The 17187-nt window shown below is 34.8% G+C and overlaps 1 protein-coding gene across 3 annotated transcripts in view; it reads left to right on the top strand.

Moving 5' to 3' along the window:
* Positions 1 to 17187, top strand: part of LOC148945652 (ecdysone-inducible protein E75-like) — a 91465-nt gene that overhangs the window by 69439 nt on the left and 4839 nt on the right. For all 3 annotated transcript variants that reach the window (XM_089098488.1, XM_089098490.1, XM_089098489.1), the window contains exons 3-5: positions 6301 to 6445; positions 11300 to 11538; positions 14432 to 14632. In XM_089098488.1, the coding sequence (XP_088954614.1) occupies positions 6301 to 6445; positions 11300 to 11538; positions 14432 to 14632 (585 nt within the window). The remainder of the gene's footprint in view (positions 1 to 6300; positions 6446 to 11299; positions 11539 to 14431; positions 14633 to 17187) is intronic.

A 17187-nucleotide genomic window follows, 5' to 3' on the forward strand; every position in this document is an offset into this window, starting at 1 on the left:
GGCTACTTCGGGAAGGGCGATAAGGTCTGGACCCCTTGAATATTTGTCAGTTGTATTTCGGGGCGTCGATTGAATATGGGGGGGGGGCGAAGTTTTTTTTTAAAAAATCAGAATAAAGGGACAAATTCGTTGATTTTCCTTTTTTTTTCGAGTGAGAATGCCAAAAATTCTAGCTACGAATTTCGGATTTATATTTTGGGTTTTCAGTGCTGACGAAGAAATTCGTATTCTATTTAAAGTTTGATCAGCATATATGAGAAAAGTTACCATTCTTTTTCCTTTTCAAAACTTCAAAGCTCATACGATTCGTCCCATAACTTCCTGCGTTTTTAATATAATTCGATTTCAGCGTTTATTTATAATTTCCACTTCCGGAATAAATCTGTTTATGCGCATGTCCCAAACCTCATGACATAGCCTAATTATAGACTAAAAAACTTATTTTTTCAATATTCTAGTTATTTCCTTGTATTTTTCATATGATACACATCTATTGCAGTTTTGAAACAAAATACGCCCCCCAGCAATAAAAATGAAAAGAAATTTGTCCTTGGCCAACCCCTTAATGCTTTATCTGATATTCTGTATACAATTGGATAAGGCAAAATATTCACTTTCATCCCAGGTTGATATCCAGTGTCTGAAGATAAATAAGACGGAACTAAATTTGCTTTGAATGAAAAAAGCTGTAAATAAGTATTGTTCCAAGAAAAATGTTTTATTCAAATTTTGGCTTGAGATAAAACAATGTCACTTTAATTTACTTTACCCAAAAATTAATTATTTATACTGGTAGGAGAACATCAGTATAGAATGTTAATATTTGGTTCCATACGTTTAAATTATGCTTTAAATTATCCAAAAACTGTTAATCTGAATTATCTAAGATATAAATAACATTTGCTTGATGTTAACCCACTTAAAGTAGGTTATATGACTGACATATTCAGTTCGTATATACTTTAGAGCAGCGTATATTAACAAAGGAGCCAATGGGGGAGGGGGGGGGGGGGTTGGTGATCGACATCGTACTACGATTTAATGATAATAGGCATTAATAGGTGGGGACCCATAAAGGCACATTTTTACGTTCTCCAATTTTTTTTTACAATTAAAACAAATGGTCCTAATTAATTTTCAAATCGAATTCGAGATTTATCATCCACAAAACAGAATGTTATTTAAAAAGGAAAATAAACACTTTCTCACTAACCTAAAATCATATTTGCTCTTATCAATGGATTTTTTAAGTCAAATATTTGACGAAAAACTTTTTTACTTAATCTATAGCAAATATGACCGCAATATAAGGTTCAGTGACCGATAGAACCAGGAAAAATATTTTTTATATTTCTTAACTGCTGTCAAATATTAAGACTCTTTTGGACATTAAGGAGATTACAGTTACAATAAATTATCATTAGTTTTTATTTAATTACAATTATAAGTCACTTCATCAAGATTTTTAAATTATCGCCTGTCGTGCCTAGAAGATATTTCTGATATTTTTGACCTTCTGATATAATTGTCAAATACCCTGGTAAACTACCCTTAGTGGGGTCAAGCAGAGCAGTGTAGGTTCAATCACACCCTGATCCTCCTCATCTACATGCTCTTGTGTATCCCCCCCCTTTGAAGACAGCTTAGCACTTTTTTTTGTAATTCTCTCATAAGCATATAAATGTCACACAAACTTTATGGAATGACGAAAAGAAGGGGCTTCAATTTGAGGGAGGTCTTTGCCCTCTTAGTTTCTGAAAAAGGTTTTTGAGTGGGTATTTTTATTCAAAACGCCTTTTTGGTATTTTCATCTAAAAGCGACAAATTTTCCTCTCCTAGATCCGAAAAATACACCCCTTTCCCCCACTGTTTCGTGAAGTGACTTCACTGACAGCAATGACATATTTGGGTTGTGACAACTGATATCGCGTCCTCCATAAAATTGTCATCCCCCCAATTTCATACGTATAGGTGCCTCTTTGCAAGGGCGGATCCAGGAGGTGGTATAAGGTGCACTCGTCCCCCTAAAAGGTAAAAAACCACTACTTTCAGAGTTAGAGAGCTGGGAAGCCAAATTTTATCGGTATTAAACATATTAGGTTGATCCGAGCTTAAAATTTTAAACAAACAGAAAGTTTTCTCTTACTATTAAAGTGTAAGTGCAGCACTGTAAATAAAGTGTAAGTGCAGCAATGCAGCATGGCTCAAAGTCGACTTAGGAACCACTGCTGTTGAAGAATTACTATTAAAGTGTCGTTATAGAGTTGAAATGAGTAACCAAGGATGGCTACTGGCTTCATTCAAATAACTGAACCTTTGTAGGGTTTCAGCCATCAGCCATCCCTAGAAGGCTCTACTTACTTGGCAGAAAATAGTACTGTGTAAATTATTCATGTATTTTAGTTAGGTGTCTCCTCTAACTTTTTTCCCCTTCTTCTTTATTTTCCGTTTTCTTCTTTATTTTTGAGGTGTTTTGTAAAAAAATCAAATTGGATTTTGATTTCTGAATTTGAATTTCAAATTCAATAAATTCTGTGTCTCGCCTCATCTTTTTATCAATTGTTTATTTTCCTATGTATGACTGAAATGCTTTTTCAGTCATACATAGATAAATTACATGATCATTTCTCCCAACTGTGTTAGAATCTGTTGCAGAATCGTAAATACAAATGACACATAAGTGTGCAAGTCTAATAGTTAGAAAATGCTATGAGTGATAAAAGAAGAAAGCTTTAGGGTTTCGAAAGGAAGTTATAAATTAAATTGTGTGGTACAAAAGTGGATTTGCCGATTGGCCAGCATAATTACGCCAGTTCATTTTATGATAAAGACATTTAACGCCAAATTTACCTAATTCAAAGTATCAAGCACATAAAAGTTTTTGCCCCGGGACCGTCTCAATCGCGAATTTTGGCTGTTTCAAAATTATGAAGTTGTAGGGCAATGCCACATTATCACCAGTGTTACCACATTGGGCCATAAAAATAAGTAAGCACAACTAATTAGTTTAATATAATTAAATTAATTAGTTAATTCGGCTGTAAAAATTTAAACATTAACAATCTGTTGATGCCCAAAGACTTAAAGAAAACCACTACTACTTTATTGGTAGTAGTGACTTTATTGGTTGAATAAAATGATTGATTGATCATAGAGTGATCCACGGGGAATAAATTGATTGCTTGTTAGTCCCCTGCTTAGTTTTTGATTTTTGGATTTTTTTCTTGCTTCTTTATTTTTATGTGGATCATGTATATGATTTTTTTTTTATTTATTGATTTTTTTTTTCTTTCTTGTGTTGAGTCTCTTAAAGGTGCGAATGTAGGATGTTGAAAATGTTTTTTTTTTTTATGTATTTGTTTCATTTTTGCTTCTCCCCTGTTGTTTTCCTGGCCATAGAGCCTTACGGGGGAGTTTATATTGAAGTGTATTTTGTTGAGTTTATTGATTGAATAAATTGATTGATTGATACTAACAACTCACTGCAGCACCAAGCCGCCTGAGGCCAATACATTTACACACACTCCTCCTTCATCCCAGTCTATTTAAAGCCTTCCTCTCTACACCCTCCCAAGAAGTCCAGCTTTCCCTTAAATCCTTACGACCTCCTCCCACCCAATTCGGGGACAACTTGATTTTCGTTTGGCCCTAGATGCCTGGTCGAAAAGGACGATATTTGGCAATCCTTCATCCGCAGAGCTTGTCATTGACATCTCAACCTTTCTCTCATTATAGCCATAGAAAGCGGGATAGAACCACTCTTTTCGTACATCCTACTGTTTGAAATACGGTCAGTCAGACGGGTACTCAAAAGAATCCGTAGATAATACCTCTAGAAAACATCTAACAAATCCTTTCCTGTCTTTCAGCGCGAACATATATATATATATATATATATATATATATATATATATATATATATATATATATATATATATATATATATATATATATATATAATATATATATATATGTTTTGTTAATGATAATGAAATAAAATAGGATGAATATAAAATTAAGTTTTTGTGAACCCATTGGGCGGAAACGATGATCCTGGCACTACTCACCCTGTTGGCTATTCCTTTAACATAATAAGGAACAGCATGCTTGAGTACATAATATCTTACACAACTAGTTTTTTTTTTTGAACAAAGCAAAAGTTGAATGACCGCAGTATAGCCGGGGGGCATTTAAGAGAAGTAGTTTTTGGGTCACTAAACCCTGCAATACATAACAAACGAATTAGCTGTAAAGCCTTTTTAATACTTAGGGTCTTTAAATAATATTGAACTTCTTTATTTTCATGATCAATAGCTAAATGCGTTGTTAGGTGTCAACATACGTGGCAGTTTTCACAGTGTTAATAACCTCATCAAGAATTCTAAAGTGAAAATATTTGAATGAAGTTTAAATATTTTGAATATTAAAGTGTAAATATTTGAATGAAGCTTCGTCTTTTAATTGATAATCTCATTACAAAATACTATCATTGCATAATGTATTAAATGATATACTATCTTTTAATTTAACCTAGTATGGATTTACGAATAATGTTAATAGAAAGGTGCATGGTTACATCTAGGTTATGTCACATTATATCCTATAAGAGGGATGATTTTATTCTAGTTTTGTAGTCGGAGTTGCACATTCTTGTCATAAGCGTATATTTTTACCCTCCTTAAGGCTGCTTTCAGTTTTGCTTATATTCCTCTTTTATATATGGAGGAGGAAAAATTCAGGGAGGAGCTTAGTTGATTAGCCCTGCCAGTCAAGTAAAAAGAACAATCAATATTGAGCCCTTGATTACCTTTAGTTGTCTAACATCAACTCCATTTACCACAATAGTTTTAGTGCTTAAAACTATTTTTGCCTACAGATCCTGCACCAACAGCCGTTATATATTTGCCCCCCTCCAATAGGAGGGGGCAATCCCTTAATGTCGCTATCCCATAATGTCGGTAATATTATCTTATGAACCTGAGTTTGATCATTATGCAGTCTAGTTTTCATAAGTAAGGCAAACGTTGCTAAACGTACACCATTTCTTTCTGCATCTAATCACTCATGATTTTTTACTTTTACTTTTAGAGTGCATTGACTTCAAAGTTTTGTGCGAGATGGGTGACCCGAAAACAGAGTGAATGACCGGAATTTGGGTTGCGTATAGCAGAACATACACAGATATTTCGAGAATAGTACGCTTGTTTAACATGAGTTTTTTTTATTGTAGTAACTGAGGTTGCACAAAAGCAATCGAGGGACTTCCCATTCCAACATCTGCTGTACACCATTCTCCGTAGTGACTACCCTTAAGAAAAAAAAAAATCATTGCTCTGCTTATTCGGTCGTCCAAAATCATAACACCTTCTCTGTAATTTAAATACGCCACAGGATGGGGGTGATCACGAGTTAGATTTTTTGAAGGGGTCTGATGTTCGTTTTCGGGCCGAGTCCCCGTCTCTCGCCGGTACTTGTTAAGAATCCAGTAAACACGCGAAGAACCGCATCTAGAATCTAATGGATTCCTCATGAAATACAGGTTTCCGCTGCCTTGTGAGTTATTGCTCACTCTGTGAAAAATGTTTAAACTTCAGTTTTTTGGGGTTGAAGAGGCGAAGCAAGGTACCTAGTTTAGGTTAGGTTACGTATTTAATACATGCTACGCTTCACCCCCACCCCCTAATGTGTAAATATATAGCCCAAATTTGTTAATAAACTATTCTATTTTTATCATACGTTGTTTTATTTCATTAACATTAACGAATCTTCACTTATCGCGTGTTTACTGGATTCGCAACAAGTAGGCCTACCCTCTTTTCCATTTTGATATTTTTTTTGCATTTTCTTTTCTGGGAGAGTTCTAAGACGAATTTATCCCCTAGTTCTCCTTCTGTACCGTATAGTTGTTTTTTATAACACCCCATCGCATGATCTTGTTTTGTTCTGTGTAGACGTATATGTTTTTATTTTGCACTGAGAATCATTTCGTTAAAACGTGAAACATTAATTTTTACTCAGTGGGGGCGGGGTTCTTGAGACCATATTTTTACAAACAAGATTTAACATTTCTGACATCTTAGAGAATAATTAGTGAGTAGGCCTAAACCTTGCTCATCACCAGCTTTTCACACATTGTCAATTCTTATCGAATTTCTACCGAAATTAGATGGAATTGCTATAAATTAAGTAATTAATTAATACCATGAATTGGATGGAATTACTTATCTAATTAGATTACTTGAAATCATACTATTCAGTCTCATTTTTGCTCACAATAGTTGATTAAAATCTAATTTTCAGGGATTCTTCCGAAGAAGCATTCAACAGAAAATTCAATATCGTCCTTGTACCAAAAATCAACAATGCTCAATTTTAAGAATAAATAGGAACAGATGTCAATATTGTCGGCTCAAGAAATGCATAGCTGTTGGAATGAGCAGAGACGGTAGGTTTTTTTGTCTTTTTTTTTAGAGAAAACTGCATAGAACATTTAATTTTGGCATTACTTGCTGACGCATCTTGCCAGCTCCGCCACCTAATGCACATCCCAGAGTGCCACTGTTCTAATAAAGCGTTCCACAGGTCTGTCAAACCACGCCTCTACCTACTGTGGCTCCCATCACCTGTTGTAAATAATTTTAAAGTAAACAGTCCTTGAGTTGTCAAAAAAAAAAGAATATTTTCAGGACAATTATTACAAAACACTAGTAAGTGCATAGACTAGCACCATTTCATCTTTATTAATGACAGCGATTTATTAAAAAATTAAAGTTAAGTGACAAGTTCACATGCAGGAAGTACATTTTATTAGAAATAAAAAACATTATTAATATTAAAAAAAATACTTTTTCGCATACTGACCAATGGTTTGCGTTGTGCAGGTACCGATCTCCTGATTCAATGCCATTGGCAAGTGAGTACAATGCTTGGTTGAGGGATTGATGTTTTTGATATAGTTCAATAGTATTAATATAGTTCAGTATAATAAATATAGAAATAATTTTTTTATTAATATTGCCCATCCTCCCGATCTTTTTATTACCCCCCCCCTCCTCTTCCTGAAAAGATCCTGGATAGGCACCTGCTCCACCGACACCAATCAATGTTTTCTGTTGGGGGGGGGGGGTTAAATGGCTCTCTTTCTCGGCAGCAGAGAATAACTTTCTTTTTGCAAAATTTAGAATCTGTCTAGTTTTTTAGTACAAATTTTTATACATTTTAGGGTTTTTTGGGGGCTTGGATTTTTTAGTTAGAATTTGTATCAACTTTAAAAAAGTTCTAGTTTAACTAGTTCCCTCTACATTTCGTAGGGTTTTTCTTACCAACCAAGCATAACTAATCAAACTTTCTTATAATAGAATAATTGTTAAATCGTTTCCTTTATGGTGACCGTCGGGGTCTATACACCTCCAACTTTAATGAAGTCGAGAATTAAAATCTTCAACTCTAATCTATCTCAGCTTTGATAAAAGTTAGTGGCAGATAAGTGCACTAGTTCCATATTTCTAAAGGTTTGTCTTCTCACCTGAGCATTAAGGCTCCTTGCTAATCAAGTTTTCGGTCGGAAGTTTTCTGCCCTAGTTTTGTTCCAAAGTTTATTAACCTAGGCAAGCGAGTTAAACCCTTTGTCTTAGCATCCTTATTGCATATATGGAAGTTAGTTCCTCCCCGCGCCGGCTCGAATTCACCGAAGCAAAGAAGTACCGGTTATTTTGGTGGTTCAACGAACCCAACGGATGACGTTTTTTTAGCATTAACTTATAAGTGACCCAAATTTTTGTCCGGCAACCGAGCCCATAGGTTAATTGTTAAAACATTCGCTTTTTGGTGACCGTTGTGTTAAGATGCCTCATTGTGTTGAATATCCTAGACTGGACTTAACTCATTTAATGGATAAAAAGGGCCAACTCACTTGGTCTAGGAAAGCTAAACTATATATGGATGGAAAGAAATTCAAGTCTCCAGGTATATTTTGTCTCAATTTTGGATGGGGTTTTTTTTTTAATAACGAATTTTAGCATATTTAAAAAATGATGTTTTTAATTGCGGTGTTTTTTTAAAACAAAAAAAAACGATATAATATATATATATATATATATATATATATATATATATATATATATATATATATATATATATATATATATATATATATATATATATATATATATATATATATATATATATATATATATATATATATATATATATATATATATATATATATATATATATATATATATATAAATATATATATATATATATATATATCTATGTGTGTATCCAGAGGGTTTACGGGGTTTGAACCTCCCCCCCCCCGCCAAATTTTCGCCTGACTCGTAAAAACGTAACAAAAATGCATATAAACAAATTTTTGATGCATTTTTTATTGTAACCCCCACCAGGGTTACCTGCAAAACGATAGCAAATGCTATGTTTTAAACAAAAATAAATAAAATGAGATGCCAAGTATATTCGGTAGTTTCACCAATCGCTACATTATCATGAACAGTCGTAGATGGTGAATTTCACGGAAACTGGTTACTTGATTTTATACAGTCATACTGTTAGCGCGTTAGTTGCGCCCAAAAAGAGCTCAACCCCACAAACCATTCGCTTCCAAAAGTGCACTTTTTTCAACATTGGTACAGGTAAAACCACGGAACTTCATTTGCCTATTGACTACATTGATACATTTTAATTCGAATCAATTTATTTCAAAATATTTTGTATGAAGGATTATTTTTATAAAAATAATACCGAGTTAGTTTATATGCTTTTTCTTTGATGCGCGAATATAAATAGGCTATATGTAAAAGGGTCATGGGCGCCCATAAGGGGGGCCAGGAGGGGGCACCAGCCCCCTCCTGGCTGAATGATCCTGCCTTATTTTTTATATTTTTGTTTTGACGTTTCTATTATATAGCATTAAAAGTGCCAATTAGACCAGGTAAGCCCCCCCTGGCATTCAGCTTTTGGGCGCTCATGAAAAGGGTAAAGAATACGGCACTGAACTTTGCAGTCCCTACAGGCGGTGCTGATTTACATTTCATGGCACTTTAGCAAGGAAGATCAATCGAGAACTTGGGGGCTAGTCATCCTGTGCTTTTGTACAAAATTTACCTTTCCCCAAGAGTCACGCCAAATTCTAGATATAGAAATGGTGTTGGGTCTCTTACTTTCAGTTAGAAGACAGTTTAAGAAAAGCGTACTAAGGGCACTGGAAGAGGGAATAATTTTTCCAAAGTCACCTATCTAGATCGTTTTGGTACTTATTAAGAATCCGGTAAACACGCGAGAAGTGAAGTTTCGTTAATGCTAATGAAATAAAACAAAATAGGACGAAAATATAATAGTTTATGAACAAATTTGGGTTATATATTTGCACAATAAGGGGGGGGGGGTGGTAAAGCATAGCATATATTAAATACGTAACCTAACCTAGGTACATTTTTGTTGCCCCTTAAACCCTAAAAAACTAAAGTTTAAATATCCGTCACAGTGAGCAATACCTCACTAGGCAGCGGAAACCTGTTTTTCATTAGGATCTTTGACATTCTATATGCAGTTCTTCTCGCGTGTTTATCGGATTCTTAACAAGTACCATCGTTTTTGCACACTGAAAAATGTTAGTATGCTAATTCTCAAAAAAATTAGCGCCGTTTTTGAAGAAATATATATACAATTGTTGCTCGTTTCAAGATATATTCTGAGGTTAGAAGAGAGCTTCGACCTCCAATTGATTTCATCCACTTTTCTAAGGAAGAAAATGTTCTGTGTCATTTTAGTCTCGGAAATTGAAATACAACTGATGACGTTAAACAATTCCGGAAAGGTCAGCGCTCCGAAAGTCACTGCTCTCTTGGAGGGCGTTGCCCTAGGGCAGTATTCTCCTGGAACTGCCGCAGGCAATAAGTAAAAAATGTGCGATGAAAATTGTGGATCTATTTTGGAACGGATATTATCGGGTGGATTGTATGAGCCTCCCTTCTTAGAAAAAAGAATTGGTAATAATTATTGCATGTTTTTGGATAGCGTATTTAGCTTCCGAGAGTCCATCCACTTTTGTATTAACCTGGAATCATGAGTGTCGTTGTAGTGACCCCCCCCCCCCAAAAAAAAAGATCTAGAACTGGAAGAGTTAAACAATAAACATATACAAAATACGGAAAACCTAGGCCTATTTCGTCTTGGTTGTTGACAAAACTGAATCTTGGTTCACCTACCCCCTTGTAAAAGGGGCTAGGTGAACCCCTACCCCCATGAATATAGATTCATTATGACTTTATATGTATACAAATTCAATTATATTCATTCCATGAATATAAATGTATATCGGGCATGGAATTGGGGATGATTTTAATCCACTCCCCCAAATAAAAAAGTATGGTACTTGTGCATTATATGGTACACACGAAAGAAGTGCAGTTTGGTTAATGCTAATGAAATATAATAAAATAGGATGAATATATAATAGTTCAGAAACAAATTTGGGCTATATATTTGAACATTAGGGGGGAAGGTGGGAGGGGTAAAGCATAGCATATATCAGATACGTAACCTAACCTAGGTACCTTTTTCCCCCCTAAACCCCAAGAAACAATCGTTTAAATATTGTAAATTCATTGAGAAACCACGCTTTGCAATCATTTATCTCTTGCAAATAGCCGTTTGACGGGTTTCGTGTCTTGTTTTCTTGATACAGTCTATAGCGGTATGTACCATATAGTGCACAAGTACCAAAAGTATTGTACTTAGCAAGTTTAAATAGTGGAAGTGGAGCAAATTTATCTTAGAAACCAGTTTGTAATATTTACTATCATAGGTGCCAGCACAAGTTCCCTAGGGTGGGTTTCAAGGCCGCAAAGATTTACGTGGGAAGGGGGGCTTTAGCATTAAAACTTCCTGTCATAGGAGGCACCATTTTTTCTGAATCTTACAGATTTTGTATATTCTGTGTCTTCTAGAGCCGTCCCCGCCATTGTTTACCTCATTGATGATTTTGCATTCCAGAAGAATATCTATTTAGTCCAAACACTGTTTACCAGTTTTAATTTTTATTATTAATATGTTTTTATTTTTGTAATTTTTTTTTTTTATCGAGCAGACGTGGGTCCAATTACAATTGTCGAAAAGCGTGTGGTACTGAGCAAGAAAACATAGCTTTGAACAAATGCTGATGTATGCCTAGATATATTAATTAAAATCTATATTTTAACCTTTATATATGATGCATATCATTGTGAAAACATAATTTGTTTTTATTAGAATATTTTGTTATATTTTGCTATTTTTTTAGCTGTTCGATTCGGGCGTGTTCCAAAAAGAGAAAAAGCCAAAATTTTGGCGGCGATGCAATCTGTGAGTGCACGCTCCACAGAACGCGCACTCACTGCTGAACTCGATGATGAAGAAAGGTTTGTCAACAGTGTTGTCAGGGCTCATCTTGAAACATCCGAGTTCACCCGCGATACCATTGAGACAATGTCTACAACTGCCCGCCAAAGAGAGGACTACGCCAGTGAAGCCACTATATTTGTAAGTTAATTACGTCCGATTAGTCAACTTATTGCTGACTAAATATAGCTTAATTTTGTCTATAATTAAGCTGTTTTGAATACGTAGCTGTTTTGTTGAACTGGGTAAGGATAAATGATAAAAATCTTAGAGCCATTGCTGGCGCCGAGGGCGACTTTTCAGCATTTTTATTGGAGGGGGCAAGAGGGGTCCATATCTGGATGGTCAAGGGGTATGGGGTATATAATAGTTTCTTTCTATACATTATTGGGGGGGAGTCAACTGCCCCCCCACAAACGACGCGCCTGGGTGGCGCGTAGGGCGTCCAAATCTCCGTTTCAGTTGCCGGTCCTGTTTTACGGGGGCATGTGTCGTTGCTGACTTGATACTTAATTTCAGCTGAAGGCTTACTTGATTCAGTTCAAATTTACAGGGGGAGTGGTCTTTGGACGGATCTTTACCTTATGGGATGCCCCTCTTCCATCACTACGCAGGTAAACATGTGAATGCAGTTATGTACGTGGAAAAGGGGGAGGGGTATCAAATCGTATTTTTCCGACTCTTTTTTTTCCTCTTATATTTTACATTTATCTCTTCCCTCTCTTGTTTATATATTTTTTCCCTCTCTTATTTTCCTTTATATTTTTCCCTCCCTTTTTAAAATAAAGCAGTCTAAAACAAGATAAAAACTAACTAAATGAAGAATTAAGACAGGTTGACATTTCATTTGTGCGATAGGACTCCTTTTCCAAAACGCTTGTGGAATTTTTGAAAACTAAGGTATGGCCATTACCACTTCTTTTCTCTTAGCTACATCCAGGTAGGGATATGATTCCAGAAAATTAACAGTTTTCTGATGTAAAATTAGGTTGAAAATAAGCTGTCGAACCTAACCTTTCTGTTCTTTTTTTTTATACACTTTTATAAAAAAAAGCCAGTCCTTGGCAAAAACATGGTTGAATCAGACTTTCCTCCAAATTAATTGAAACAGAAAATCATCGATGTTGCGAATGTCCAGCCTGATCTTCTTCTGACGTTTTGCAAATGAACCAGGAAGCAAATGAATAAAATTGGGAAAACATTTTTGAAACAGATCATCCGAAGGTGAGGACTCTTAATTGACGTTCTGTCTAGATAGGATATGCAACATAATCCAAATTTTGATCAGGTCTTCATCTTATCACTGCATAATTTGCACACGTACTTCATTTCAATTTTAAATCCATCTCCTTTTCGCATATTTTTTCCCATAATTAATTTTGACTTCAAAAGACCGGCGCAAATAGTTCACATTTAAATCCAAGGCCAATGGCCGCCAAGGACATTTCCATGACGTCAATAGAAGATTAATAGTGCTACGGAGAAAATGCCTTTCTTAATAGAAAAAAGACCGTTCCGTAAATGTAGGCCACGAGATTAGACAAAGTTTATAGTTCATTTGTTGGGCAATAACTTTGCGGCCTGGATAAACACCAATTTTTTCTAAGAACTAATTAGTGATTAAGTTGGAAGAAATTACATTCACAAAAACAAAATGCTTTTGATCGAACGGGAAAAGCAAAAAGGAATCTAATCATAGCTTAAATGTAATTTACATATAAACATTTACAGGACCGTATCCAGGGATATATAAATATATATATATATATATATATATATATATATATATATATATATATATATATATATATATATATATATATATATATATATATATATATATATATATATATATATATATATATATATATATATATATATATATATATATATATATATATATATATAATTTTTTGAAAAATTTTTTATCCGTAAAATAAGTTAGTTTCAATAATCAAAGCATTTTAATGTTTTTTTTTGTAATCGTATAGCATTTAATCTGTTATATGAAACAAAAGTATAATTTTACAGGACTGCGGGGGAATGGAGAAGAGGGGTTAATCGTTCGAAAATATTTACGTCTAAATATCGCCTCTCCATTTTGGATTGCTTATCAAGCTCCCTTCTGATAATTCTTAACGGAATTACTTTCATATTACAGCTTTTTTTACTCGTCATGTAATTTACAATACTAAAACAATTAAATTTGAAATCTCATCACTTTCGTTTTTCTTGAATATAAGCTTTCCATATTTTTCTAATTAATTCCGTCCTATTTTCGTTATTTTTCCTGACTTTCTAGCTCAAAGAACTTCCTGACATTTGCCCTACTTTCTAGTTCTGCTAAGGTTGCCGTATTCCTATTCCCTTATCTAGGAAAAAAAACCGGGACACTTGGGAACGTGATATGAAAAGGAATCACATGGATGTGGATCAATATTAAAATAGAAGGGCAGTTCACGCTTTGTGTGTACGTTCCACGTTTCACCAAAACGTGAAATAGGCATTGTTAGAAAAGAGATTTTAAGCATGGTTTTATTGGGCAGAGTGGTTTAGCCGAGCTTTTCTTATTAAACAAAAGTTATTTAGATGGAATAAATATGCTCCTTATGTCACAGGTAAGATCAATCAGTCTAGTGAGAGAAAATTTACATAAAATTGGTGACATTTTCTATTGAGGTGTTTATTTTTTTGGGGTTCAGTTAAATATATTTTAGAACTCAGTTCCGTGTAATAAAGCCTTAGGAAGACACCTGACTTATTCAAACCTCCATTCGCAAGCATGTGTACCTGGGGGTGGAAGGCTATGGCCCGTGTCTCTCGATATGCCAAGGTTTTCGTGATTTTTCCTATGATTTCTTGATTGATCTGTTTTATGTGTTTTTTGAAGGGCTAGCACGATCCCCAGGCAAAGTGGCCTTTTCCCTACTCTGACTGGGCTTTTGAAAATCTGCTTAGTCCTAATAAAACAGAAAAAAAGTTTTCCCAGCTTGTTAGTGAAATGATGGTGCTTATAAAATCGGTTCTCTTTTAGGGATGTCCACTGAACCCAGAGCCCCGAAACCCAGCACAACCCTGCTCAGAACGATTCTCAGCAGCCATACGAGCTGTTGTAGAGTTTGCAAAGAGGATACCAGGTCTTTCTTATTTAAGTACCGACGACCAGATGACCTTACTAAAAGCTGGAGTCTTCGAAGTGCTCCTTGTTCGAATGGCAGCCATGTTCAGTTCAGAGGTAAGTTCGACTAAAAAATTCACATTTCTCTAGTATAATTGCAACTTGTGACTATTTGGGGTTAATATTAAATATATACAAACTGGCATATACACAAGGTGGGTGAAATAAGTTTTCGGGCAATGATCTTTTTCCAAAGGAAGGGGGGGGGGGGGGGTGATCTGAACGTAAAAAGCGTTTCAAATATTTTAGCATAATATTAGAAGTTTCCAATATTTATACATTTGCAGTTTCGTAATAATGGTAGGTGATAATAAGCTTACCTAAGCTATGGATGTCAGGTCTTGAATTTGTTTAAACGATAATTTCGATGGGACCTGTGCCCATCATCATCATTCGAATTTGAACCTGATTTATCATTTGAATTTGAACCTGATGATGACAGGCACAGGTCCCATCGAAATTATCGTTTAAACAAATTCAAAACCTGACATCCATAGCTTAGGTACAGTAGCATCGTGGCAAGGGGGGGGGCAGTTACACCCCCAGTAATGTGGAGAAAGAAAATATTATATAGCCCATACTCCTTGAATATCCGGAAGTAGACCCCTCTTGCCCCCCCCCCCCCCCAATGTAAATGTTGTAGATTTGCCCTTGGTTAGGTAAGCTTATTACCATCCACGATTATTGTGTATAAGAGTCAGGTTGACCTCAGAGAATATATTTGCAGTCTCGGGGGGAGGGGTATGTCTGGATGCCCGGTCAGCTCTCCCCCTTCCCTGCAGATGGCTATGTATCATAGGAGAAAAACCCACTATAGGAACAAGTTGTTCTTGATTATGTTTAAAAAAAAAACAGGGTTTCAACAAGCTATCATTAAATCATATTCTTAAGCTGTCATTAAAATAACGGCTGAATTTAATGCACTTATCCCGCTGTGGCATAAGTGCCCAATAAAAATTAAATATTGTATTGGCTTAAATTCTACATTTAATTACAGATAGAAATGTAACGGTTGCCACTCATTTGCATGCAGTTTTATATGTAATTTAATTTTCATTAAAACATTTTACGATTTAAATTACGAGGATCTTATTAAATGCCAAGTTATTTTCTAGTCCTTTTTTTTTATAATATCCTGTTTTTAAGCTCGGTATAATAACAATTATCTCGGTATTGTCGCCGTTATATTTTATGAGGCTCTTGAACTTGTACGGAATACTTTAGCAGAGTAGATAATTTAATTTTAGTCAGTTATAGAATTAGTTGCATTCTTCGTGTACTGTAAGCTCAAGTTTAAAATATATTTTATTTCAAGGTAAATGTTTCTATCTTTTAGGATACGGAATACTTTAGCAGAGTAGATAATTTAATTTTAGTCAGTTATAGAATTAGTTGCATTCTTCGTGTACTGTAAGCTCAAGTTTAAAATATATTTTATTTCAAGGTAAATGTTTCTATCTTTTAGTTGATCTGGGTACAAAAGATTGCTGTCATTGTGTATTGAAGATTTTTTTTTCTTATTACCAGAGTGAAATTTAATACGGAGTATTTGATAATGATGTGATAATGAATATTGTGCATGCATTGTTAAGCTATAATTTACAATACAAAGTCTTTATCTCAAAATGATTAAGACACTTCTTGTTTTTTTTTTAATATTTTGTAACTGCTTTTCAAAAATACAGAAACATATGGAGTTAGGAATTTTTGAAGAAGAAGAAGTTGTGAGCTTTCGACGTTTCGAGCGTCGAAAGGTCGAAACGTCGACCAAGATCTTGTCGCGAAAGCTCGAAACGTCGTTTTGACGTTTCAAGATCTTGTCGCGAAATGTAGATACAGATCCTCTTTGTGCCAGCAAAGATTTGTTGGGTTTACCAAAAAATCAATTTTTTTTGCCACCTTATAAGATTTATAACGTGCAACATACCGGCTTTTGAGTTACCCCAGTGAAATATATGTCAAGTATAGTGTAAATTATGTTAAACTGCGCTGTGGTATAGATGAATATTAAAGAAAAAGTTGAGTCACACTATAGCGTTATATAAGTATGCTGTAAAGTAAAATATAGTGCACTAAAGTATAGTAGATAGTATGCATATAAAGCATAGTATTTATTATGAAGCATGCATTATTAGAAGCGTTGGTATACTTACTCATTATATGGGCCTTTACAAGGAAACCAGTCATGAAAAACCCGCCAGATGGGTTAATTCAAGAGACCGCTATAGAGTAATGCAATGCAAAGCGTGGTTTTCATTGCGTTTTCGATATTTAAACTGTTGTTTTTTGGGGTTTAGGGGGGGGGAGGTACCTAGGTTAGGTTACGTATTTAATACATGCTATGCTGATACAGATCAATAATTTTGTTCATAAACCATTATAACCGGGTATATGTCTCTGGTTAGGTTACGTATTTAATATATGGTATGCTTAAAAATTTGGGCTGCTTTTTTATTCTGGATATCTCACCTCTTCACTTCATCAAAATTTATTGGCGATTTCTAAGAACGGCCATGGGTATAGGTAGAGGACACTGCTCCTCGTAGAAAACTCGTCACTTCCATGATCCCTAAATGTAAGCGAATTTCTAACAGGAAATGGCAATTCCCCTC

This window comes from Artemia sp. Qi Xiang Cuo, chromosome 12 (genome assembly GCF_049724085.1).
Source record: "Artemia sp. Qi Xiang Cuo chromosome 12, ASM4972408v1, whole genome shotgun sequence".
Taxonomy (NCBI): Eukaryota; Metazoa; Arthropoda; class Branchiopoda; order Anostraca; family Artemiidae; genus Artemia; species Artemia sp. Qi Xiang Cuo.